We start from the raw sequence: 24,984 nt of genomic DNA on the forward strand, positions 1-24,984 counted from the left end.
TTGTCCCATTCTTGAGCTACGATATACATGGCATATCAAAGGTTTGGGACTTTCTATAGTACAAGCCACCTGTTTATATGTATTTCAATCAGTTTCAAAGCTTTGATCTTATTACCATTTTTTATGTGACACCCACAATTATTCGGCCTTACCAAAATTCTATGGAAACTATTTCATGAATGCTGTTATGATTTGCATTTCTAGATCTATTTTATGTCTCCATCTCTTTTAAAATCTTTTCTGGGGCCTCCCCTGGTGACGCAGCGGTTGAGCGCTGGGCTGCAAAGCTGCCCACAGCCTCTGAAGTGCCGGTTCGATCCCCGGCCGCTGGCGAGGGTCCCACTTGGTGCGACAGACCTCTCCTGCCGCGCCCATTGCTACCCTCAGCAGTGTATTCGTCAGTCTGCCTGTTCTGTTCCCCGCTCTGGTTCTGGTGAATCCTCTCACCCTCCTGTGCTTCTGACTGTACCCAGTACTTGTATAAATAAATAAATAAATCTTTAAAAACAAAACAAAATAAAATAAAATCTTTTCTGTCTCACTTATGCTGTTTAATGTATACCTTTAGATGACCTGAAATCCTTTCAGAGTCAGGCATGACAAAAATAAATAATAAACATGTTAGCTGTATGCTCTTCGGCAAGTAATTTTCACACTCCAGTTCAGATTTTAGCAGGTGTTAAACACATATGTAGAAATGAATGACCCGAAGATTGCTTTCCAGCTCTGCTACTCAGTTTTCATCTTCCCATCTCCATAATTACACAGCAAAATCTATTGGAACCGGCCCCTTTCTTGATGTCTTGTGTTAAGAAGTGGTTCCAAAGAAAACTGTCCACTTGAACGGCTGTTTCAAGTGTTTCTTTTGAGATTTTGTTTCACTTCCTGTCAAAGAAGTTAAATTCAGTCCCTTGACAAAGTGGCAGGCTGATGGAATTGGAGAGGGTGCTGGGGACACATGCAGTTAAAGTGAGAGTAAATAGAGAAGGCCAAGTTCTAGAGATATTGAGTCCTAGGAGATCCCCTTTCCAAAATCCAGGGAATTCAATGGCAAGATGTCGCAAGAGCACATCAGAGCTATAGAAGGTGGTTGGCTAGAGAAAGAGAGGGATAGAAAGTTCGGCCTTGCCACACTGAAACGTATCTATTCATGTACATTTAGTGAGGGCTGACTGAGACTAGAAGAAATACACAGAGTCCTTGCTCTCAGAGCTTGGTCTTCCTAAAAAGGCATCAGTATTAGCAAAATATTTCAGTTTGAGAAATGTGTACCAAATTAGAGTTGATCAGACACTATTTCAGGTATTTGAGATGCAGAGATGAATTAGTAAGACAACCCCTACATTGGGGAAGCTGACGTTCTAGCTGACATGCTAGGTGTGGAACTTGCTCTGTGAAAGCACAGATGCTAAAACCCTTCCTTTAGGGAAGATGGGCAAGACGTCACAGGGGGAGGGAATCAAGTTGATCTGGACTTTTAAAGATGCACAGAAGTTTGCTGGGAAAAACACTGGAAGGCGGTGCTGGGAAAATTTTTAGACAGAGGAGCGGTATTTTGGAATGATGGAAAGTCTAGTACGGCTGAAGTGCAGGGTGTTAGGAAGGTACAGGCCAGCAGTAAGAATGGGAAATGATTGCAAATACATAGACTCCAATTTAAGCAAAGGCTGTACCAGTGTTTAAGTGGTAGACTGGGTCCGTGGGGTCAAAAGCACCTAAAGTAGGAGGGTTGGTTTGCAGATTATGTAAGAATGTGCCATGGCAGATACAGTGCAGCAGCAGCTTCTGAAGTATATTTCTTGGACTCTAGTTCCTTGAGCTTACTTCCCTCCAGTCCAGACACTCTTCCAGATCTTTACATCTAACTGTCCTACTTCACAGCTAGTTCCACTTGGTTATTAAAAAAAAAAAAAAAATGCGTAACACTCAGCAAGAGAGAACCGAATTTGAATCTTCCTGTCAAACCTGGCTACCTTCTGCTGCTCTTTCCCAGTGCATGGCACCATCTATCCAAGTGCACAAGCCAGAAATCATCCTTGACACCTGCCCCACTCATATCTCACATAGAACCTACCACCCAGTCCCCCTGACATGCCTTTACCAACGCAGTCGCAGCTACTCTCTTACAGTTGTACAACAGCAACAGTGGCCTCTTAAGTCACATGCTTGCCCTTACGGCATATACTCTGCTCTACACCCACAGTGATCTTTTCAAATGAAAATCTATCTCTGTCACTTCCCTGTTTCAGGACCGTCAGTGGTTTCTCATTCCTCACCACAGTCTGTTTGAATGAGCTTTCCCCCGGCCGCATCTCCAGATTCATTGACGTGGTTGTCTGCTGTGCCATTACATTGGCCTTCTTTTAGTTCCTTGAACATAGGACACTTGGTTTTTCACACATAGTTTTTATCACTTCTCTTCCTCCTAGTGATCTTTAAATCACAGGTAAAATGGCACATCTCAAAAAAAAATTCCTCTGATTCCCACAGACCAGTTCATATTCTCTATTAAATGCCCTAAAACAGCTCACTCTTTATACTCTTAAAATTGTACCAATTCATTATATTATGACATTTCATGTCTTTCTCACAGTAGAATGTAAACATTAAAACAGCTACTGTGTTTACTTTTTCACCATTGTATGCTCCAGGTTCCACACCCCTCATGCCTTGCAGCATGCTTTACTTACGCTGTAAGGGTAGGAACAGCAGCACTCACGATTATTACCACTACAGAGAGTCACAATGCATATTTACAGATACACAAAATAAAAACTATTTAACCCACCATTTTCCAAACTTGCTTATGGATCTACTCCATGTTACTGACATTTTGTTGTACACCAATGTCCCAAGAAACACTGTGAGGAAAAACTGAGAGAGACACAGGAAAGCCTTACTTAACAGTAGCAGCAGGTTATTGGAAACTAACTTTAAGAGCAAAGACTTGAGAGTAGGTCATCAGTCAGGATTGTCATTGATGTTATAGTGACAGAGTGTTGAATGCTACTCAAGGACCTCCTACATGCACTGAGTCGCCTGAGTTGCTGCCCCTCCATCCTAAATAGTGTATTTCTACAGTCATTCTTCTATGACTTTGTTCTCCCCAACCCCCTGAAAGTTGTGGGCTTGTCAGATGATCAGCCTCTGGGGACTGAGAACACCATTCTGGGAAGTCATCAGGCCTTGTGCCAGCAGAAAAGAGGAAGCTGGTCTCCAGAGGGAATGAAGCAGTCACAGGAAGAGAAGCTTAGGCAGGGCTCCCACACTCGGGATGGGGTAGGACAACAGGAGTGAGGTGAATTGAAGGGGCATGTCATGTCTGAAGAAATTCAAATGCAAAATTCTTCCAACCAGTGGTTCTCGAAGTGTGATTCCCCAGCATCACCTGGAAAACTGGTTAGAAATACAACTCCAAGATCCAACCCACGGTTATATCACAAAGCTGGACAGGACTCAGCAATCAGTGTTTTAACAAACTCTTCAGGTAATTCTGACACATGCAGACACTTTAGACTCTTGGTCAAACCATAAACATCAGAGGAAAAATCCTATCCATAAGCTGACAACTGGTGACCTCTGTTGAAAGTCAAAGAAATAAAGAGGAAAACTTTTGACTTTCAATGCTTTCTAGACGCCAGTTACATTTCTTCATGATTCCCAGTTACTCAAGTCCTGGAGCTATTCCTAGGTAGTTTTAATAAATTTCCACTTTCATTTAAGTGGGTTTGGTGAGATTTTGTTGCTTGAATGCAAAGATTAAGCCACACCAATAAAATGAAAAACAACAACCAACCAACCTGGATCCAAGGCTTGGATTTTGCCAAAAATGAGCTGAGTCCTTAAACAAGTCCCTTCTCTCTGGGTTACAAACCCATCAGCTACAGATGACAGTGTTGGACTCGATGTGCAAGGTGCCTTCACCTTCTAATGTGCTAGACTAGACACTGGCTCCCCTAGATAATCTCTCAACACTAAAGGGTCTTTAAGAAAGATCCCTAAGTTTCATTAGTTCTACCCACTGACTAACATAATTAATGTAACAAAACCAGAAAATAAAATTTTAACACCATGAATCTCTACATCTCTCTTCCCGTCTTTGAAAAGCATAACCAATTAAGTAGAGAGATGCTTTAAATAATAAATCTTATCTACCATTCCAATTCTTTTTAAATATAAAATTAAATTTTAACATATTCTAATTACGCTAACTAGGTTGTTATCTTTCCTGACTGGTAAGAAGAAAATCGTGCACATAGGACAAAATTATACCTGCAGAAAAATATATTCTTTTTTTTTTTTTTTTTTGTGAGACCCTCGCCGGTGGCCGGGGAATGAACCGGCACTACAGGGGCTGCGGGCAGCCTCGCAGCCCAGCGCTCAACCGTTGCGCCACCAGGGGAGGCCCTATATTCACTTTTTTGAGTAATTTTTTTCCTTCACAAAAATGCAACTCATCCAAACAATCAATACCAACTGATATGGCAAAGCACTTTGAAGATTTTTAAACAGGTAAAAAGGTTTCAAGGAAAATATCCTTAAATCAATAGTACCTTGAAGAAAAAATATACTCTATTAAAGCCATAAACCCTGCATTGTGTAACATCTTTGTTGACGAAGAAACACTAGTATTGTTTTGACTCTTAACTTCCTACCCTATCAGACTTTTCTCTGATTCTGAAATATGCTCTGATGGCCAACTCATTACAATGACAACTGAAAGTTTCTGAAACTAAACAAAGATTTTTCTTTATCCCCCAGATGCCAGGGAAAGTGAGGTAAACATTTCAGTTACCCACCCAAGAATAAACTCTGTATTTGCACTTTTTAAAAAAATAAGTGCTATAGAAATAATAGAGCTCAAGGTATTTTAAAAAGGAGAAAATGTTTCCAAGGCAGGGGAAAGAAAAAAAAAAAGTTGAAAAAAAAGTAACAAGGGGGAAGAAATCTTTCAACAGAGCAGAAAGTGTTAGTCTCTCTCTGTGCCCCTGAAAGGTTTTGATCGAACCCTATTTGTTATCCTAGAAAAGCTCTTCTGAAGAAAGGTCTCAGTGTAAGAACTGCTTGAAAGAAGCCAACCCCTTAGAAATAGGAACGACTCAGCCATTTATTAATGTCAAATATGCTGCCTGCATGAATTAGTCAGCTTGTCTTTTGGAAGTCATACAGAAAAGTTCTCGTGCACCTGCCTCTTAATGTCCTGACAATTTCTGGCTTTAATGACAGCAGCAACAAACACCAGAAAATAAAGCTTACAGAATAAAATGCTGCATATAACTACATTCTATTTTCTGAATGGCTGATTCATCCATTTTAAAGGCTTCTTACTAAAATATCATCACTGACCACAGCACACAAAAGTTTGATCAAAACTTTTGTTAAAAGCAAAACAGTCATTTTCCTAAACTGGCAGAATTTAACCAAATTACCACAGAACTGACCTTAGAAATCAAAAGAAATGGTGCATAAAAAGGCCAGATTTCTTACTGGCAGTGCTACAGTGGCAAATATCCCAGAACTAAGAAAAGCTGCCAAGTAGAAAAGAGAATATTAAATGACTTTCCGAAAACAGCCAAGCCTAGTGCACACAGCATTCGCAACAGCTGGAGTGAGTTTGAGGCGCAACATACAGGTATAAAGTCCAGCCTCACTCTTTATTCACAGCATAGTTGAAAGCCATTAAATCAAGTATAAAAGAAAAGGTTCCCATTTCCTGGATTGGCACCACATTCTTCCCACAGCTGGAATGACATCATTTGAGTGACAAATGGGCCAAAGAAACGTCAACCTTAAAACCAAATCCCTGCTTGCAGAGAAACAAAAAAAAAGTGACTCTCCCTCTGTGAAAAGCAGCTGGGAACTCTGTTCCAGTTAAGAGAGCCCTTGATGGTGTGGAAAAGCTGCCATAAAAAGATTTTTCCTAGAGGTGGTGCAAAGATGCAAGGACCTGGGGTGTGGGATAGCTGCTGTCACCACCCTGTTTTTGACCTTAAGCTTTGCCCCACCAAACCTAATGATAAACAAGGGAAATTAACTACGTAAAGGAACTACAGTGAATGGGAATATGGGGAGAATAAACATAAAAGAAAAAAACTGACACTGATGAAAATTGATCAGTGCTTCTTTCTTGGACTAGCATAGAAATCTCGGATCCATTGCTGCATATATCTAACTTCCAAGGAGCGGGCTAATAGCACGGCCGTGGGATCTAAGGCATTGTTGGCTCGGAGATCCAGATGATGGGCGCCCTCTGGGATGGTGATTGCAATCAAGGTGTCCGTGATGTCCTCAGTCACTCCACCACCTGACCAAGGGTCTAGCTCACCATTGCTGCAAATAAAGAAGAAAAAAATCAGATTGTTGGCTTTTCAGAACCAAGGCAAGAAAAGATAGGCTAAAACTGCTATGCGTATACCATCTAAAAATCAAAGCTGAGAGATTTGAACTGAAGATCTGTTATTTCGAAAAGTGCTTCATACCGGAATTTTACAATATTTCTGCAACCAGATGCAAGAAACAGGACCAGAGAAGGCTGAAGGTAGTACCCCATGAATCAACCCAGACTGTACTGGGACTTGGAATTTAGAAGCCTGCATTCCAATTCTGGCTTCATCACTCAAAACCTCGATGAGTTTATCTAAGTTACCCGACTCAGTTTTGTCATCTATAAAATAGAGAGAACAATACTACCTCATAAGGGTATGGAAGGGTTAAACCAGATGCATATGTGGTATTTAATAAGCACAGGTGTCAGGCTGGTTTTCTTCTTTCTTAGGACCCAATTACCAAACTAATAAAGAAAAACTCCAACATTTAAAAATGCTAATTATATCTTAGCTTTTTTTAAAAAGAGCATTTTAATTATTTATTTTATGAAACTTCCCCTCTTAATGCAATACTTAGGAAATAGGGTGGTAGAAATGAAAAGGTTTCTGAGGTCTGGAATCAGAAAATGTGGGCATTACTCAAAGATGCTAATTGTATAATAGCTTTAAAGTTAAGGAGGTGCTATTAGGTTATTAGTCTTGGCTGCTTCAGGCCACACATTTCAGAATGATGTACACAGAATCGGTCATTGAAACAGGCTCTTTAGTTCAACTGAGTAAAAACCAACATTACCACAGACAGCATCCCTAGTAGTTCACAATTTTGTTGAGCTATAATTCACCCATCACAAATTTCACCCACTTAAAATGTACAAATCAATTACTTGTAATATAATCACAATAGTACATTACCACAAAGTTTAGAACATTTTTATCACTCCAATAAGAAATCCATACTTATTAGCAGTCTATCCACATTCCCCTCTGCTTTACCCCCTTCACTCAGTCCCAAGCAACCACTAATCTATTTTCTGTCTCTATAAATTTGTCTACCCTGGGTGTTTCATAAAAACAGAATAACAGTAAGTGGTCTTTTGTGATTGATTTCTTTTACTTAGGCATAATGTTTAGAGTTTTCTCCATGTTGAAACTTATGTCATCAGTACATTATTTCTTTTTACTGTCCATAATATTCCATTGTAAGAATATGCAACGTTCTACTTACTTATCCAGGCATCAGACACAAATTATTATTGTTTCCACTTTTTGGTTACTATGAATGATGCTATTTGTATACAAGTATACAAATAGTATTTGTATACAAGTTTTTACATGGACACATGTTTTTGTTTCTCTTAGGTATGTACCTAAACAGTGACTTCACTTTTTGATGAACTGATAAACTGTTCTCCAAAATGGCCACGTCATTTTACATTTGTCACTACCAACCTATGAGGGTCCCAACTTCTCTGTATACTCAACAATATGTACCATCTCTCCTTGTGATCATAGCTGGTATGAAATGGATTCTCACTGTGGTTTGGTTTGAATTTCCCATATGATTGGGGGTATTTCTTCATGTGCTGGTTTTCCATTTGTATATCATATCTTACTTGAAAAACCCTTTCATATCCTTGCCCATTTTTAAACTAGATCATCAATTGAGCCACTTGATATATTTTGAGTTATTTTTTTTGGTATGGCGTGAAATAGGTATTAAACGTCACTCTTTCATACACAAATATCCAGTTTTTCCAGCATCGTTTGTTGAAACAAGCTATACCTTCCCCCAGCGAATTGCCGTGCACTCTTCTTAAAAACCAATCGACCATGTACCTAAGGGTTGACTTCTGGAGTGTCAATATGTCTATCTTTAAGATAGTATCACACTGTATTGATTCTGAAAACTTTAAAATCAATTTGAAATCAGGAGGTATTAGTCCTTCAAATTTATTCTTCCTTTTCAAATAGTTTTGGTTAATCTGGGCCCCCTTCCATTTTTCTATAAATTTAAAGATCTGTTTGTCTATTTTTATAAAAATGCCAGCTGGGCTTTTGATAGGAATTGCACTGAATGTGCAATTTGTGAAATATTGATCAATTTGTGAAATATTGATATCACAATTGATCAATTGTGAAATATTGATGTCTTAGGAATATTACTTCTTCTGTAGCAATATAGGCCCACATTAAGAAACAAGAAAGAGTTCACATAAAATCTTAGCTCTTACCTTAAGGAGCTAGAAAATGAGGAACAAACAAAACCAAAAGCTAGTAGGAGAAGGAAATAATAAGCATAACAGCAGAAGTAAGTTAAAATAAAAAAGATAGTACAAAAGACTAATGAAACCAAAAGCGGATTCTCTGGAAAAATTAAAAAAACCTCTAGAAAAAAAGGGAGAAAACTCTAATAGATTCAGAAACAAAAGAGAAGTTACAACAAACATTTCAGAAATTCAGAGAATCGTGAGATTATTATGAACATTTGTATGCTACTAAGTTGAATAACCTAGAAGAAATGAACAAATTCATAGAAATACACCACCATCTTAGACTAAGTCAGGAAGAAGTAGAAAAACTGAACAAACCAATTATAATCAAGAAAACAGAAAAAGAATCAAAAGTGTCCCAAAAAAAAAAAGTCCAGGAGCAGATGGTTTCACTAGTGAAAATGTCAGCAAAACACTCTCTGATATAAGTTTCAGTTATGATCTTGTGAATTCATCTCCAAGAGCAAGAGAAAAGAGAATATAAACAATTCAGACTATATCAAACTGAAAAGTTTCTGTATAGTGAAAGAAACTACCAATAAAACAAAAAGACACTCAATGAATGGGAGAAAATATCTGCATAGCATGTATCTGACAAGGGGCTGACAGCCTAGATCTACAAAAAAACTCATACAGCTCAACAAATAGAAAACAAAGAACACAATCAAAAAATAGGTAATAGAGCTCAATGGGCACTTCTCTAAAGACATGAAAAAAATGCTTATCATCATTTATCATCAGGGAGATGCAAATCAAAACCACAATGAGAAATCATATCACATCCATGATAATGGCCCATATCAAAAGAGCAGAAACAACCAGTGTGGCAAGGATATGGAGAGAAAGGAACCTCATACATTTCTGGTGGGAACTGTACACTGGTCCAGTCCCTATCAAAAACAGTATAGAGAGTTTTTCAAAATCTGCAGAACTGAGGCTGAGAGGGAAGGGGGAAGGTGGAGAACAGGGTGGAGAGGGGGCACAATGGACCATAGTGGAGGATTATGGGTGCCTTCATGGTGGCTGTGGTGTGACAACACACACATGAAGGATGTGATTCTACACTTATAAGTCAGATACAGTGTTAAAAACCAATGTTGCCTCAATAAAAAAATTAACTTCTTCCCACCCATTTTGATCCACTCCCTCCTTCCCCCCGCAGAATGTCTCTGATTTATAGTTGCCTGTTGATTTTGAGTTTTTATTGTAATTACTGTTCCCTGCCCCTCCTCCCAATCCCTTATTTGTTTCCTCTACATTCCTCCTGTAAGTGAAACCATCCAATATTTTTCTTTTATCTTTTTGGCTTATTTCACTAAGCATAATCCCTTCCTGCTCCACCCATGTTGCTGTGAATAGCATGAGTTTATCTTTGGTGATGGGACACAGATGAATTGGTGGTGGGAATTCATGGGGACTACACCTGAGACGAGAAAGCATACGTTGTACAAGGATGATGTAAAATATATATAAAATAAAATTTAAAAAGATTTAAGCATTAAAAAAATGTTAGACTAAGTACTGATTAGACAACATTTAAGCCTATCGCTGCCATGCACAAAAAACAAAAGAAAATAAAAAACCCAGGTTAAACAATATGGAAAGGATTAAAGCATGAATAAATTTTAAAAACAAATTTACTTCTTCCACCAACCATGTAAGTCTTGACATTTATTTCAACAAAGTTTTGTAGTTTTTAGTGTATATGTCTTAAATCTCTTGTTAAGTTTATTTCTAAGTATTTTATTCTTGATGCTATTGTAAATCACATTGTTCCCCAGTATTAACTACACACACACACACACACACACACATGCACACAGACTGGTTTGGAGTTTACAAAGTCTTTCACATTTCACATTTGGCATAGATTTCATATACCAAGCCTGTGAGATAAACTTAATTGTAACTTTTATAGATGAAAAAAACTAATGAGCAGAGGAGTTAAAAGACTTGACAAATCATTCCGCTGGAAACACAAATCTAAGGATACAAATTCAGGTCTTGTAAGTCTAGACCAATATGCTTATACCATATTGCATTTCAGGGACTTGATTGCTGTTCCAAATCAACCGCACATACCCTCTTGATTTGTGTGGTGCAGAGTAAGAAGAGCAGAAACTTTGGGATCCAACACACCTGGGTTCCAGCAACAGGTCAGTCTCTCATCTTCCTAATTTCATGGAAGTTTGGATTTCTCAGGATAAAATAGGGACCGAAATATCTGTATTTAAGTACCTGGCCTAGGACAGGTATTAGATAACATTCATCTTGTTATTATAAATCTTTTTCAGCATACCACTTGAAATCACAGAACATTTTTATGTGTGTTCTGATATCTTCTTAATACACATTTTATCTTATTGATATTGTCACAAAGCCTGAAATAACACATCATCAGGGTCACATCATGAGATATATGAAATTATTCCCATAAGTTTCAGACTCAAAAAATTATCATCTATCAGTACAATCTACATACTCAGATGACTATCAAATAATATCACAAACCAGGAGCTTTCCTTTAAACTCCAGACTATAATTCAACTTTTTAAAATTACTTAATATTTTACATAGAAATCTAATTAGACATCTCAAACTTAGCAGGAACAACTTGCTATCTCCAACTACCACCGAATCCCTCCCACTATTTCCCCAGTAGCATTAATAGTAACTCTATTGCCCCCAAAATTGTGTCACTCTTTAACCTTCTCTTTTTTTCACACTCAATCTAGCAACAAATTTTGCCAGCTATATCTTCAAATATATCCAGAATTTGAACATACCTTACTATCTCCTCTGCTACCGTTCCAGGTTACCATCACCTAGACTGATCTTCAGACTTCTACCTCACCGCCCTGCAATCTAATATCCACAAAGACAATTTGATCTTCTTAAAACCTGAATCAGATCGTGTTACTTCACTGCTCAAAACACTCCACATGTTTTCCCATCTCATTCAGAGTAAAAAAGTACTTACTAACACCTACAAATTACTACGTGATCTGGGGCCCCTGTTGCCTCTCTGATTTCACCTGCTGGCTCTCTCATTAACTCTACTTCAACTCTACTGACCTCTTTACGGTACTAGAAGAGAGCTGTGAGTCTGGCTACTCAACTCCTTGTATAGGGACAGCTGGAACCAAGGGGCAGAGTGCAGTCTTGAGGTAGAGAGCTAGTGGGAAACAGGGTGAGGCCATCTGTTTCTGCAGCTTCTGCTGGCCTCCTGCTTCTCCCCAGGCCCAAGGGCAGCCCTTCACCTGACTCCCTGCAGCTCTTTTACATGTTTCAGCATTTTGGTAGGCTGAAGGGTCCTTGAGAGGCTGCCTTGACCTTGTGGTAGATTTCCTTTGGGCAGTATATTTTCAACTTTGGTTCTCTCCTCCTCTGCCAGCCCTCTGGGGCCTGCAAAACTTTTTGCTCCTTCAGGGAGGTTGCCTTGGATTCATTCTACTGGCAGCTCTGCTCCTGGGCCTTGGCCGATTCACTGTGGACTCTGCCTGTTTTGCTGAACGTTTGCCCATGAGGGGATGTCTGATTTGTCTGGGCAGGAGTCTGTATTCTGAAATTCTTTTTTCCCCATGCCTCTCCTCTCTTTTCCCTTTGAACCTCTCACTGAGTAAAAATCCTTCAGCACACTTGAGTTTGATTTCTTTGCCTTTATGTACATGGGGAGCATGGGCCCACAGAACAGGCAACATGCGTTTTTCCCCTTAACAGTGTGGGGTCCCCTCAGAACTGCCCAATAGCCGGGGAAGACATTTAGCTATCAAGGCCTTTGTCTTTACATACAAGGCCTTTGTCCTCTACATAGTTGTTTGTACTCTACCACCTCACAGCTAGCGCCTTCCTCCAGAATACTTTTCAAAAGTTGCCCATTTGGTAACTTCCCTGGTCACTCCCATGTAAAATTTCAAACTCCTATCTACCCCTGGGCATTTCACAGCCCTCTTGTCTCGTTTATTTTTTCTCCCCAGCACTTACCAATTTCTAACATTTAGAAATCAACGAAGGTAGAGATTTTATGTGCTTTATCACTCAGTGTCTAGAGCCAGTCCTGGCATACGGTAGAAACCAAACAAATATTTAGTGAATGAATGAGAAAAGAATGTAAATATTTAACTGTCTGTGGTCTTGTGCCAGATGTCCTGCAAAGAGAGCTACAAATACATGTATGTAAGTTCAGAAATATGTAAATCACTTCAATATTTTTTATACAGGAAAGCAGAGCTGATATAATTAACATAAAAGAGACATTCAGCTGTGTGTAATAGTGGCAAGAAAATGAACTAAGTCAGCAAATCCAAGTTTTATATCCTTATAGTCAACAGCCAAATATCCTGACCTCTATGAAACTCAATTCCCATGAGCATTACCAAAAAAAAAAAAAAAAATTTTTTTTTAAAGTAATGTTCCTCCCTTGGAGATATTATGAAGCCCAAATTAAATAATATACGTGGAAATAAGCTATAACATACTATATATAGTGTAGTATTATGGCAATTGTCAAATTTCATAAGCATGAGTAGCATCTAGAGGAGCAAAAATCTGCCATCCCAAAATATGTCTTTAGCAAAGGGATGATTTCATTGGAAGGGCTCTGCAAAGCTGTGTGGAGGATGCTTTTGAAAAGACATTTATATGTAAACTTTTCTCAGTAAGGGCCTCTCCCAGGAAAACCAAATCTCTGTATCTCTTTTCAATGGAAAAAGCAGAACTTAAAAATCCACATACCTTTTGTTTGCTGTGGACTTCCTCAGTAAACTCCATAACTTCAAACTCTCCCCCACCCCCCCACCCCAAGCTCCCTTTGACTTAGCTAAGCTATTTAAGTAAGATGGCATGTAAAACCACTTGAGGGAGTTACTCAGTTATACTGGGTCTCGCCCATGTATACAGCAGATATACATGTTATTATTAAAACTCTTGTTCTCTTATCATTCTCTCTGATGCCTATTTGATTATTTGCCAGTCTAGAAGAAACCAGAGGAGGACGGAATGATTCCCTTTGTGCCTCAACAGTATCTATGTTTCTGAGAAGTAAATGAATCATGAAAAGGGACATGAAAGCATTTCTCAGAGAAATTTGGTCAGAAAACGAATGCAATCAATTTTTCTAGGTAAACATTCAAATTAAAAGTAAGCATTTATGTACATTAACTTTATGTGTTTGAAATAGTTTTAAATTTCCTGTTCTAGTTTCATGGACTTGGTGCCTAAAAAAAGTTAAATTGCAACTTAACATAATTTTTGAAAAAAAAAAAAATTATATCAAAAATGTACAACTTTGGTTTTTGTTAAAAATAAAAAGAAACTGGGCCTCCCTAGTGGCGCAAGGGTTGAGCACCACACTATGAAGCAGTCCACAGCCTCTGCAGCACAAGTTCAATCCCCACCCAGCCACAGCGAAACCCACATGGTGAAGCAGACCTCTCCTGTCTCGCCTGCTGCTCCCCTCAGCAGTGTATTTCAGTCAGTCTGCCTGTACTGTTCCCCACTCTGTCTCTGGTGAATCCTCTTACCCCCCACATCTCTGGTCTGTACCCCAGCTCTTGAATGCATAAATAAATAAATCTTTAAAAATAAATAAATAAATAAAAAGAAACTCACATTCAAAATAGAAGCCTTAGTTTTCAAATAATAAATGAGTTGTTAAAATAAACTACATAGGATTAGATTCTCTTGAGTGAAAAAATAGCTCTCATCATTACTCCAATTTGACAGGACCAACTCAGATAGGAAACTGCCCATTATTTGTAAAACAAAAGTCATCCCAACAGCCACATAATAAGCAAACTGCATTTGATTTAAAAGGTCATCTGAATCAGCCTAGTGGCTTAGCAACAGTGTTTGGAGTTGCTGAGAAACCTAGGATGCACATGAACTTGAATTTCTTGGTCTTAGACTTGTGAAAGCTAAACCAGTCACTGGGAAATTTACAAAAACGAAAAAAAAACACCCAGGCTTTCACGGAAGAATCTAGATGCCTGGATAAAATTCTCAACAGTGAAGCTCACTTAATCAAAGGCAACAATTAATTTGCCTGAGAAATTATCCGTTAAACTAGCTAGTTCCTTAAGAACTGCCTTTGGGGTTTATATTTAAATAACTAAGCACAACTATTGGTAAGATAACTTCTTACTAACTGGAGTTGAGGCGGAAAAAATCATTATAACAAAACTACTGTGGACTAAAAATACAGTTAATGGGACTACAATCTTTACTATTTATTGAGTCTTTATTTATTCAGCAAATGTTTACTGAGTCCTACTATGCGACAGGCACTGATTGGAAACAGGGAATTTCAGTAGTAAACAGACAAAACCTTTGCCCTCATAACACTTACTTCCATGATAATCTATTTACTCTCTGAAGAAATCCTGTTAGTTGATCATTATTTCTAAGTTATATAATTTGGCAATTGCCCAAGGCCATGTTGCTAGCTCAGTGAAGAATCAAGACAGCACTCAGGTCTCCCTGACATCGAAGTCCAAGTTCTTAACTAGTAAATCTCCAGTCCAGCAATTATAACTTGAATTATCTATTCAGAAAAGCAGTCACATTTGAATCTGCATGAGGTAACTTGAGCAGAGAAACATGAATGTAAAGGATACATGTCCAAAGGCTGCTTAGACATTTTCCTATTCATCAACCAGAAATTACTGATAGACACTAAGCAGACAGAAAAGACCCAAGCTTACTCCTTTACGTAGGAATCTACTTTTTTCAGAAAAGCAGGAAAATTCTTAATTTTGAAATAACTTTAAAATTTACATTGGATTTTTCATACCTAGCAGCATAAACAAAATTTCTTTTTAGGGTCTCCCCTGTGGTACAGTGGGTGAGCGCTGGGCTGCGAAGCTGCCCGCAGCCTCTGCAGCACCGGTTCAATCCCTGGCCACCGGTGAGGGTCCCACATGGCACACGACCTTTCCTGCCACCCACTGCTCCCCTCAGCAGTGTGTTTCGTCAGTTTGCCTGTTCTGTTCCCCGCTCTGGCTCTGGTGAATTCTCTCACCCTCCTGTGCTTTTGACTGTACCCAGTGCTTGTATAAATAAATAAATCTTTAAAAAAAAATTTCTTTTTAAAAATAAACTTCCAGTACAGCAATATTACCCAGCCTTGTCACATAGGCCAGCTTGTAACCTGTCACATCCTTTTGAAGACTCCTTTTGTACTTCATTCCTCCTTCTCCTTCTGAACACACATACTCATTGGGCATCCAGTACGTGCCAGTCACTATAGCAGGTGCTTGCCAGAGATGATGGTGACAAAGTGAATGTCACTGAAAAGGGCACAATATCATGGATCAAATAGAAACACAAGCAGATAGTTTCCACATAGAGTACTAGGTGACAATCACAGGCCCTAGAATAAGTAAGGAGGTGGGGGAATCTAACCTCCCTTGAGGATTCAGGGTAGGTTTCTTAGGAAATGTCCAAGTCTTAAGAAGGAAAAGATGAGAAAGGACATTCGGGGATAAATAATTCCCTGTGATTAGGATGGAAGGTACAAGACAGAGAGTATACTTCCATTTATTTCATTCAACAAATTTTTTTGAACATATAAATTTGCCAGGTCTAAAAGTATTTCACTGGGTTAATTCTTTCAAGTATCACAACAACGCAATAGCATGAGAGAGCTTATTATTCTTATTTTATAGAAGAGAAAACTAAGGATCAAAGAGCTTAAGTAATTTAAGATGGCTTATTCTACTTTTGCACAGTTCTGTTAGAAAGTCTTTTCTTGCAGTGAGGTAAATATCTCTAATACCTACTGGCTTCAATTCTATTCCCCAAACTTTACTCACAAAATTTGCCCCCTCGGGCCTCCCCCATGGCGCAGCAGTTGAGCGCTGGGTTGTGAAGCTGCCCGCAGCCTCTGCAGCACCAGTTCGATCCCCAGCCGCCGGGCGAGGGTCCCACATGGCGTGCAGACCTCTCCTGCTGCCCGCTGCTCCCCTCAGCAGTGTACTTCGTCAGTCTGCCTGTTCTGTTCCCCACTCTAGCTCTGGTGAATTCTCTCACCCTCCCCCACTTCTGACTGTACCCAGTGCTTGTATAAATAAATTAATAAATCTTTTTTAAAAAAAGTTATAAAAAAAAATTTGCCCCCTCCCCAATAATGATCATGATCTTTGATAACCTCAGGAAAATAATTTGAGGGCAAATGGATAATTAATTTTCTCAGTTGTAACGGTAATGTAATAGGGTGGTCCCCAGGGAAAGGGGAAGTTCCAGGTTCCTTGTCCCACCCAAGGGAGGATGGAGATGAGCAGGGAAGAAAAGAAGCTAGAGAAGAACTGGTGAAGGAAGGAAGCAGGATGGAGCCAGAAGAAGACCTGGAGGAGGCACATGGAGCAGAGAGACCTGTGAAGAAGCTGCACTTGCTTCTGGGTCCTGGGCTAGGTGACACAGATGTGGGTGAGAGACCCGTAAGGAGGTTAATAATGGACGCTTTTATCTTGATTTTGATTTTGCTCTTTTCCTCCCAGACTTGTCTGACTGTTCTTTATGGGTCCCCGCCGGAAGGTGCTTTAGGCTTGTGGCAGGTTTTCAGGCCTTGCTTTGGGCCAAGCCTGTTTGGCTGGACATTTACCCACGAGGGGTCGGGTAACTTTGGGTACTGATTTGGAAACTATATTCTTTGTCTTTTCTGCATTGAACACTAATTATATTAAAGTCAAGTCTCTTTCAATTAAAGGTCTTATATGTTTTGTCTTGATGCGGTGGATGGCAGAACCTATTTAGAGCAGGCAGGTTTGGGAGTTCTGGGGTGACTCTCTCCCTGCCCTGTAACAGTTTTATTTAAAAAAAAAAAAAAAAAAGGATAATATATCTGGTGAAAACTCATTAAAACCTTCATTGAAGGATTTAAAGACTCCACTTTACAATTCAACTTGACCTTCAGATTTGTAAGGTCAAAACAAGGAAGAATGAGCTTAAAACTTAAATACAGCCATATAAATACTACATGGGGATGGCAGAGGAGCCCCCAAGGCACCTGCTGCAAAACTTGCCCCATCCCAAAGCTAACCATAGAGAGAGGCCGAGCTCAGCATGCAGCCCTCAGGCCAGTCTTGTGGCTCCAGCAGTGGCAGCACTTGACCAGCTCTGCCCCAGTGGGAGCCTCTCACGGCACCATTCAGATGCAGCAGAGTTTCCCTGCCCAACTCCATTTTGCGGCCCACATCAGCACAGATTAGGTTTGGATAAGCTGGTGAGGTTTCAGTTTTTGAATACCACACTGAAATTGCCCACGGCCTAATCAAGTTCAAGCTCCCAGTGGACTAATCAGGTTCAAGTTCCAGCCACCACCAGTCAAGATTTTGAGACCATTCAGGTATTGTGAACAGATCAACCAGATCTGAGCTCTCCCAGTACCAATCAAGTCTTGAAAACAGAGCTGGAATTGTAAATGGATCAATCAGGCTTCAAAGCCAGAAACCCTGAAGGGGATATAAGACAAGGTTTCAGAGGCCTTCAGACAGATTCTTTCAGACTCAGGGCATCGTACTGCAAACTACAGCCTGACTGCTGCTCCTGCCTCCAGCCCTCACTCCAAAATAGATTGTAGACTGGCACTTCTGGCCTGTGCCCAGTGTCTTTGAAAGAGCTGTACACTGGTTCTGGGCCCCTGGAACTGCCTCATGCCGGCATCCCTAAGAGCTATTAACACTGGTGTGTGGTTCTCTAACAACGCTGCCTGCTGACCAGTGCTGATGAGCATTATTTAGGCACTGCTGACCTGTGCTGGCCATTTTTAAGAGCTGCCCACGACTTCTGATCCTCAGGCACCACCTGCTGGGGCTGCTGCATCCCACGCTGCCCAGGCAGGCCTTTGGATTGCTATTCCTGACAGATCACCTCCAGCTGCCAACCTGAGTTGGATCCTATTCCACTGCTTACCAGGCTCTCATCAGAAGGCCACCACCATCTTGCATGAGCAGACTTTGATTTGGACTATTGGACATTGTGGATACTATACTGCATAAGACAGCCATTTGTAGCCTTAGAAACTCCATTTTCCCAATCTCTCTGAGGCTGAGTTGTGTCTTGCAATTGTGAACACAAGGTAAGAACCTAAGAACTGTGACATCTTCCAGGCTTTGTATCGTTTAAAATCAATACCAAATATGTCATGTCTTAAGTAGCAGTATAATATAGAAAAACAAATATGGGTTTTGTAGTCAGACAGGCCAAAATTGAAATCTGGCCTTACTACTCAGCAACAAAAAAAAAAGTTGGATAGCTTTGGCAAATGAGTGAACATAGTGACCTTCACTTTCCTCCTCAGTGAAAAAGGAACTTAACAACTACAGAAGGATTTGTAACACTAAGGACCCCAGTGGCTCCTGGATCAGGGGTACAGCAGAGTATGCCTGGCTCCGCTGCAGGGGCCCCTGGTGCTCACCAGTGTGAGCTGGATTTGATGGCTGACCCTGGCGCAGAGTGGGTTTCGGTTTGGAAACCTGCAGTTTTGAAAACCCATCAATCAGGTTTGAGACATGGGCACCCTGAAAGAGATATAAGCCAAGGCAGCAGACAGATGCACACTCAGACCTTCATGTCAGACTGTAAGACCTCTTTGCGTCATTGAGACCTTTGCTTAAGAGTCAAGACACTCTCTCCTGGGAAGAATTTTACTTCAAATCTTTGAGACCTTTAGTTCTTGCCTTCAATTCTCCAACTGTCACTCTGAAAACATCAATTGCTGCTACCTGACTGACCACTGCTTCTGCCTCTGGCTCTACTTCTGCATTGCCTGCTGAAAGGTGCTGCTAGCTTGAGCCCAGCACCTTTGAAAAAGTTATACTCTGGCACTTCCTCTTAAAGAGCTTTCCAGGGCTGCTTGATTCTCTACATTGCCACCTGCTAACTGGTGCTAACCAGCACTGCTGACCTGTTTCTAGCCACCTCTAAGAGCTCTCTGCCACTTTTGATCCTCTGCCACTGCTGCCTACCTGCCACTCCTGCCTCTGGCACACCAGCTCCATCTCTTGTTGCTCCTGCCTCTGGCACTGCCCACTGGGTCTCCAGAGAGATGCCACTGGTTGCTGCAGTGCTGCTTCAGCAGTGTCATCTGTGACAACCTCCAGCTGCCACCATGAATTGACCTTGGTCCAGGCTCTCAAAGAGACACCATCTTACATGAGCAACTTTTGGTTTGGAATACTGGACACTACAGATATGATCTGGGGCAGGACAGAGGGCCACTTGTGGCCTTAGTAACTTTCCTTTCTCCCAATTTCCTTATTTCCCTAACCTCTGTGTAAATAAATCCTTTGTAAATAAATGCTGAGTCTGAACTGTGTCTTATGCTTATAAGCACCCAAGTGAGGACACACAAACTATAACACTGCTCACAGGTTTGCACAGTTTAAGATTCAATTAGGTAATTTATTTATAGTGTCTCATATAGTGACAGAACAGCACAGAGTGGGCACTTGATAAGATTTTGTTTGAAAAAATACTATAAAAAATTATCATTAATAATAATAGTAATAATAAGGCAAACTGAAAACAAAAGATGGTACTTCATTTTGTGGAGAATTATTTTCAACATTTTGATTTTTTTGTTGTTTCTAAGCCTTTAAATATATTGTAACTGAGTAGAAAATCATATCTTTTCTCCACATCCTCTGTCTTTCATGGAGTGGGGAAACATGATAGATATCACTGTTGGATTCTGTATTGTTCTATTGTTCAGCATTGTCCTGTTTCTATTATCTCATCTATCCCACAAACATCTTCAAGAACAGTTTTTCTCTCACATGGCCAAACTCACCTGAAAATGATGTTTGTGTGTGAGCTGATATTTTTGCCTCCATACAAAGTAGTGATCCAGGAAGGCCTCGGTCTTACTCGCCACTGTTTAAAACACTCCTCAGAAAATTCCTTCAAGTTCCATTCATGAGGTTCAAACATGTCAGTGAAACCATCAGAACAAAAGGGCATGACCATTTCTGTGCAGGCCTGAAAAAACATACAGGAGAGAATGCAATGAAAAAAATGAGGCTCACAGGGGTTAAATAAATTGTTTAAGGTTACACAGCTAGTAAACAGCAAAGTCAGGGTTTGAACTTAGGCAGTCTGGTTTCAGAGTCCTTGCTGTTGACCTCTATGTCATACTACCTCTCATTATTCCTGGAAAGGCTTAGTTGAGAAGTCACAAAAGTTAGGGCTATATGTCCCTTCTTTGTAAACTGCTTTCTCTCCATTATCACACTCAAGTCTCAAAAAAAGCTCTCAAGGCAAAGTATTATTATTATTATTTTTTAAAGATTTATTTATGCATACAAGAGCTGGGGTACAGGCCAGAGATGCTGGGGGTGAGAGGATTTACCAGAGACAGAGTGGGGAACAGAACAGGCAGACTGACTGAAATCCACCACTGAGGGGAGCAGCGGGCAAGTCAGGAGAGGTCTACTGCACCATGTGGGTTGCTCCCTGGCCGGCCGGGGATCGAACTCGTGCTGCAGAGGCTGCGGGTTGCTTCATAGTGCAGTGCTTAACCCCTTGCGCCACCAGGGAGGCCCCAAAGTAGTAGTATTATTAATTTCATTGTACGGATGAAGGTATGGAGGATCAGAGAGATGTAAGTTAGGCTCCCTTTCTTTTCTGTGTCCATAAAATGTTTCCTTTGTAGGACTCATCAAGTCCTACTGTCACATTAGTTTAGTTGCCTATCTTATTTATCTTTTTATCTTTGGAGCTTAGAGGGTACCTAGACATGGTAAATATTCAAAATATATTTGGTGATGAACGAATAAGTGAATGAACAAATGAATGAATGAATAATCCATCCACAGTGTCAGGGAACAGAGTCCAAATTTGGATCCAGGTTAGGTAATAAAATCTTATAAACTCTCAATTACAGTATAATCATATCAGTGAAATGCAAGTTCCACTTGGGAAATCATTCACACTTACCTGATAGCTCCAACCCATAGAACCCAGACTGCTAGTTGCTGTCTCAGACATATTCAGGCATTTTGCCTGGCCTGAATAATTGTAATATATGTTCAGAGCTTGGGAAATATTTTGCAGCATCTGTACATCTGATACACTGGGGTCCTTCAAAAACTGGCACACTACCTGTCATTTAAGAGAGAGGAAAAGGGGAGAGTCAGAATATGAATATAAAATTATGGTTTAATAAAATGAAATACATTTCTCATTTGACCATAAAACAACTTTGACCATCTAACAACAATACTTGACAATTTCTATCACTTGAGTGTAATCTCTTTCATAAATGAATAAACCTTCTAAATGACTCGCAATACAAAAATAAAACAAAGTCATTTGCATGGTTGCCAGGTCTTCCCACTTACCATCCTAACTTCATCTTCTGCAGTCTTTGGTCCATGCTAGCAAAACCACATCTGCCATGCCAAGTTCCCTCCTTCCTCCTTGCCTCTGCTCACCCGAAATGTCCTTTCCCCTTCTCCTACTCAACTAATACCTGTCAAACGCCAATTATCTTCCACAATACTAGCTCAGGTATCGTCTTCTTTAAGATGAGACCATCCTTGTCTATGCCTTCAAATCAGAGAGAACTAGATCACTCACTTCTTTGTGCCTTCACTAAATGTTTAGTTGCAGCTAAATAGTTATTACATTTTTTGAAAAATGTAAAATTTATAAAATTTCTTATGGAAAAACTACACCAAGCTCCAACATTAGTTGTGTGATTAGAAACATTATCATGAAGCTCGCAGTTCCCAAATATTCCTACCACTGAATTATAATCAGTGTCTGAAATTCTAGCACAAAAATCACAGGCAATAAAAAGCCTGGGCTTGGAGTCTCTGGACTGGAAGTGAAGGCAGGAACCAACTAGATAAGGGAATGGGAACATTTCAAGAATATGCAAATATTCCATACCATCATAGGGCTCTAAGTTACATAGCAAATGGTACGCTTACAATTCCTGCATTTTACCACACATAGGTCTCACATCAAAAAAAAAAAAAAGAAATACTGAACTCTAGTTAATAATGTTAAAGCTTTAGCATTTACAAGAAAGCATATTGATATCCACAACTTACCTTTAAACACTTTTTATTTTTATTTATTTATTTATTTTTTATTTTATTTATTGATTTTTTTTAAATAATAAATTTTATTTTTATATTCCCCATACAATTGCAGCCCCCCCATTCTGACCCCAATCCCTCCCTTCCCGCTCCCGCCCCCCTAAAAGTGTCTCTGGTTCATAGTTTTTTGTTGATTTTGATTTTCACTTTCTTATAGTTATTCATTTTCCTGGTCCCTTATTTCAGTTTTCTAGATTCCTGCTATGAGTGAGACCATCCGGTATTTTTCTTTTTCTTTTTGGCTTATTTCGCTGAGCATGATCCCTTCCAGTGCCATCCATGTTGCTGCAAATTGCATGTGTTTATCTTTTTTGAATGCTGAGTAATATTCCATGGTATATATGTACCACATCTTCTTGATCCAGTCATCTATTTTTGGGCATATGGGTTGTTTCCAAAGCTTAGCTATTGTAAACAGTGCTGCTATAAGCATAGGGGTGCAGGTGTTCTTTGGAATTGATGTTTCTGTGTCCTTTGGGTAAATACCTAGGAGTGGAATTGCTGGATCATATGGAAGCTCTATGTTTAGTAGGTCCAGAAATCTCCACACAGCTCTCCACAGTGGTTGGACCAGTTTGCACTCCCACCAACAGTGCAGGAGAGTTCCTTTTTCTCCACACCCTTGCCAACATTTGTTGTTGCTAGTTTTTTTAATATGTGCCATTCTCACTGGTATAAGATGGTATCTCATGGTAGTTTTGATTTGCATTTCCCTGATGACAAGTGATGTTGAACATTTTTTCATATGCTTGTTGGCCATTTGCATTTCCTCTTCAGAGAAGTTTCTTTTTAGCTCTTCTGCCCATTTTTTGACTGGGTTATTTTCTTTGTTGTTGTTGAGTCTCATCAGCTCTTTGCAGATTTTTGTGATCAGTCCTTTATCATTAGTGTTGGGTGCAAAAATGTTCTCCCAGTTGGTGGGGTTTCTCTTTGTTTTTGTTATTGTCTCTTTTGCTGTGCAGAAGCTCTTTAATTTGATGTAGTCCCAGCTGTTTATCTTTGCCTTCACTATCACTGCTTTGGGTGATGTGTCTGTAAAGATGTCTTTGATGTGCAAATCACATACTGTTTCGCCTATATTTCCTTCTATATATTTTATGGTTTCAGGTCTTATGTCTAGTTCTTTAATCCATTTTGAGTTGATTTTTGTGTATGGTGTGAGGTAGTGGTCAAGCTTCATTCTTTTGCATGTAGTGACCCAGTTTTCCCAGCACCATTTATTGAACAAACTTTCTTTGCTCCAATGCATAGTCTTTGCTCCTTTGTCAAAGATTAGTTGACCATAAATCTGTGGGTTTATTTCTGGATTTTCTATTCGATTCCATTGGTCTGTGTGTCTGTTCTTGTTCCAATACCATGCAGTTTTGATGATTATGGCTTTGTAGTATAGTTTGAAGTCTGGGAGTGTGATGCCTCCATTCCCTTCTTTTTTTTTCAGGAGTGCTTTGGCTATACGGGGTTTTTTGTGATTCCATATGAATTTCATCAATAATTGTTCTATTTCTTTGAAGAATGACATTGAAATTTTGATTGGAATAGCATTGAATCTGTATATTGCTTTTGGAAGGATGGCCATTTTAATAATGTTTATTCTTCCAATCCATGAGCAGGGGATGTCTTTCCATTTCTTTGTGTCTTCTTCTATTTCTTTTAACAGTGTTTTATAGTTTTCTTTGCATAGGTCCTTTACCTCTTTTGTTAGATTTATTCCCAAATATTTGATTTTTTTTGTTTCAATAAAAAAAGGGATGGTTTTTTTGATTTCTTCTTCTTCAGATTTATTGTTTGTGTAAAGGAAGGCTACTGACTTTTGCGTGTTGATTTTGTATCCTGCCACTTTGCTGAACTGATTGATGAGTTGAATTAGTTTTTCTGTGGAGTTTTTTGGGTTCTCTTTGTATATTATCATATCATCTGCAAATAGTGATAGTTTGACTTCTTCTTTTCCTATTTGGATTCCTTGGATGTCTTTCTCTTGTCTTATTGCTGTGGCTAGGACTTCCAGTATTATATTGAAAAGCAGTGGTAAGAGTGGACATCCTTGTCTTGTTCCAGATCTTAATGGAATTGCTTTCAGCTTTTCACCATTGAGAATGATACTGGCTGTTGGCTTGTCATAGATGGCCTTTATGATGTTGAGGTACGTTCCTTGTATCCCAAGAATTTCAAGGGCTTTTATCATGAATGGGTGTTGCACTTTGTCGAAAGCTTTCTCAGCATCTATTGATATTATCATATGGTTTTTATATTTCTTTTTGTTGATGTGTTGGATAACATTGATTGATT

At 39.6% G+C, this 24,984-nt stretch overlaps 1 protein-coding gene across 4 annotated transcripts in view; it reads right to left on the reverse strand.

Annotated features, from left to right (window-relative positions):
- Window positions 1-4,385: 4,385 nt before the first annotated feature.
- The window catches only part of PRCP (prolylcarboxypeptidase), a 137,195-nt gene continuing 116,596 nt past the window's right edge, over window positions 4,386-24,984 (reverse strand). For 3 of the 4 annotated variants that reach the window (XM_037523050.2, XM_037523049.2, XM_054699567.1), the window contains exons 8-10: window positions 21,530-21,694; window positions 20,385-20,572; window positions 4,387-6,330 (exon numbers count right to left, since the gene is read on the reverse strand). In XM_037523050.2, the coding sequence (XP_037378947.1) occupies window positions 6,114-6,330; window positions 20,385-20,572; window positions 21,530-21,694 (570 nt within the window). In that variant the 3' untranslated portion in view covers window positions 4,387-6,113. Of the gene's footprint in view, window positions 6,331-20,384; window positions 20,573-21,529; window positions 21,695-24,984 lie in introns of all 4 variants that reach the window. The other variant, XM_037523048.2, reaches the window with a different exon arrangement.

This window comes from Talpa occidentalis, unplaced genomic scaffold (genome assembly GCF_014898055.3).
Source record: "Talpa occidentalis isolate TD23 unplaced genomic scaffold, MPIMG_talOcc4v2.1 talOcc4.3, whole genome shotgun sequence".
Taxonomy (NCBI): domain Eukaryota; kingdom Metazoa; phylum Chordata; class Mammalia; order Eulipotyphla; family Talpidae; genus Talpa; species Talpa occidentalis.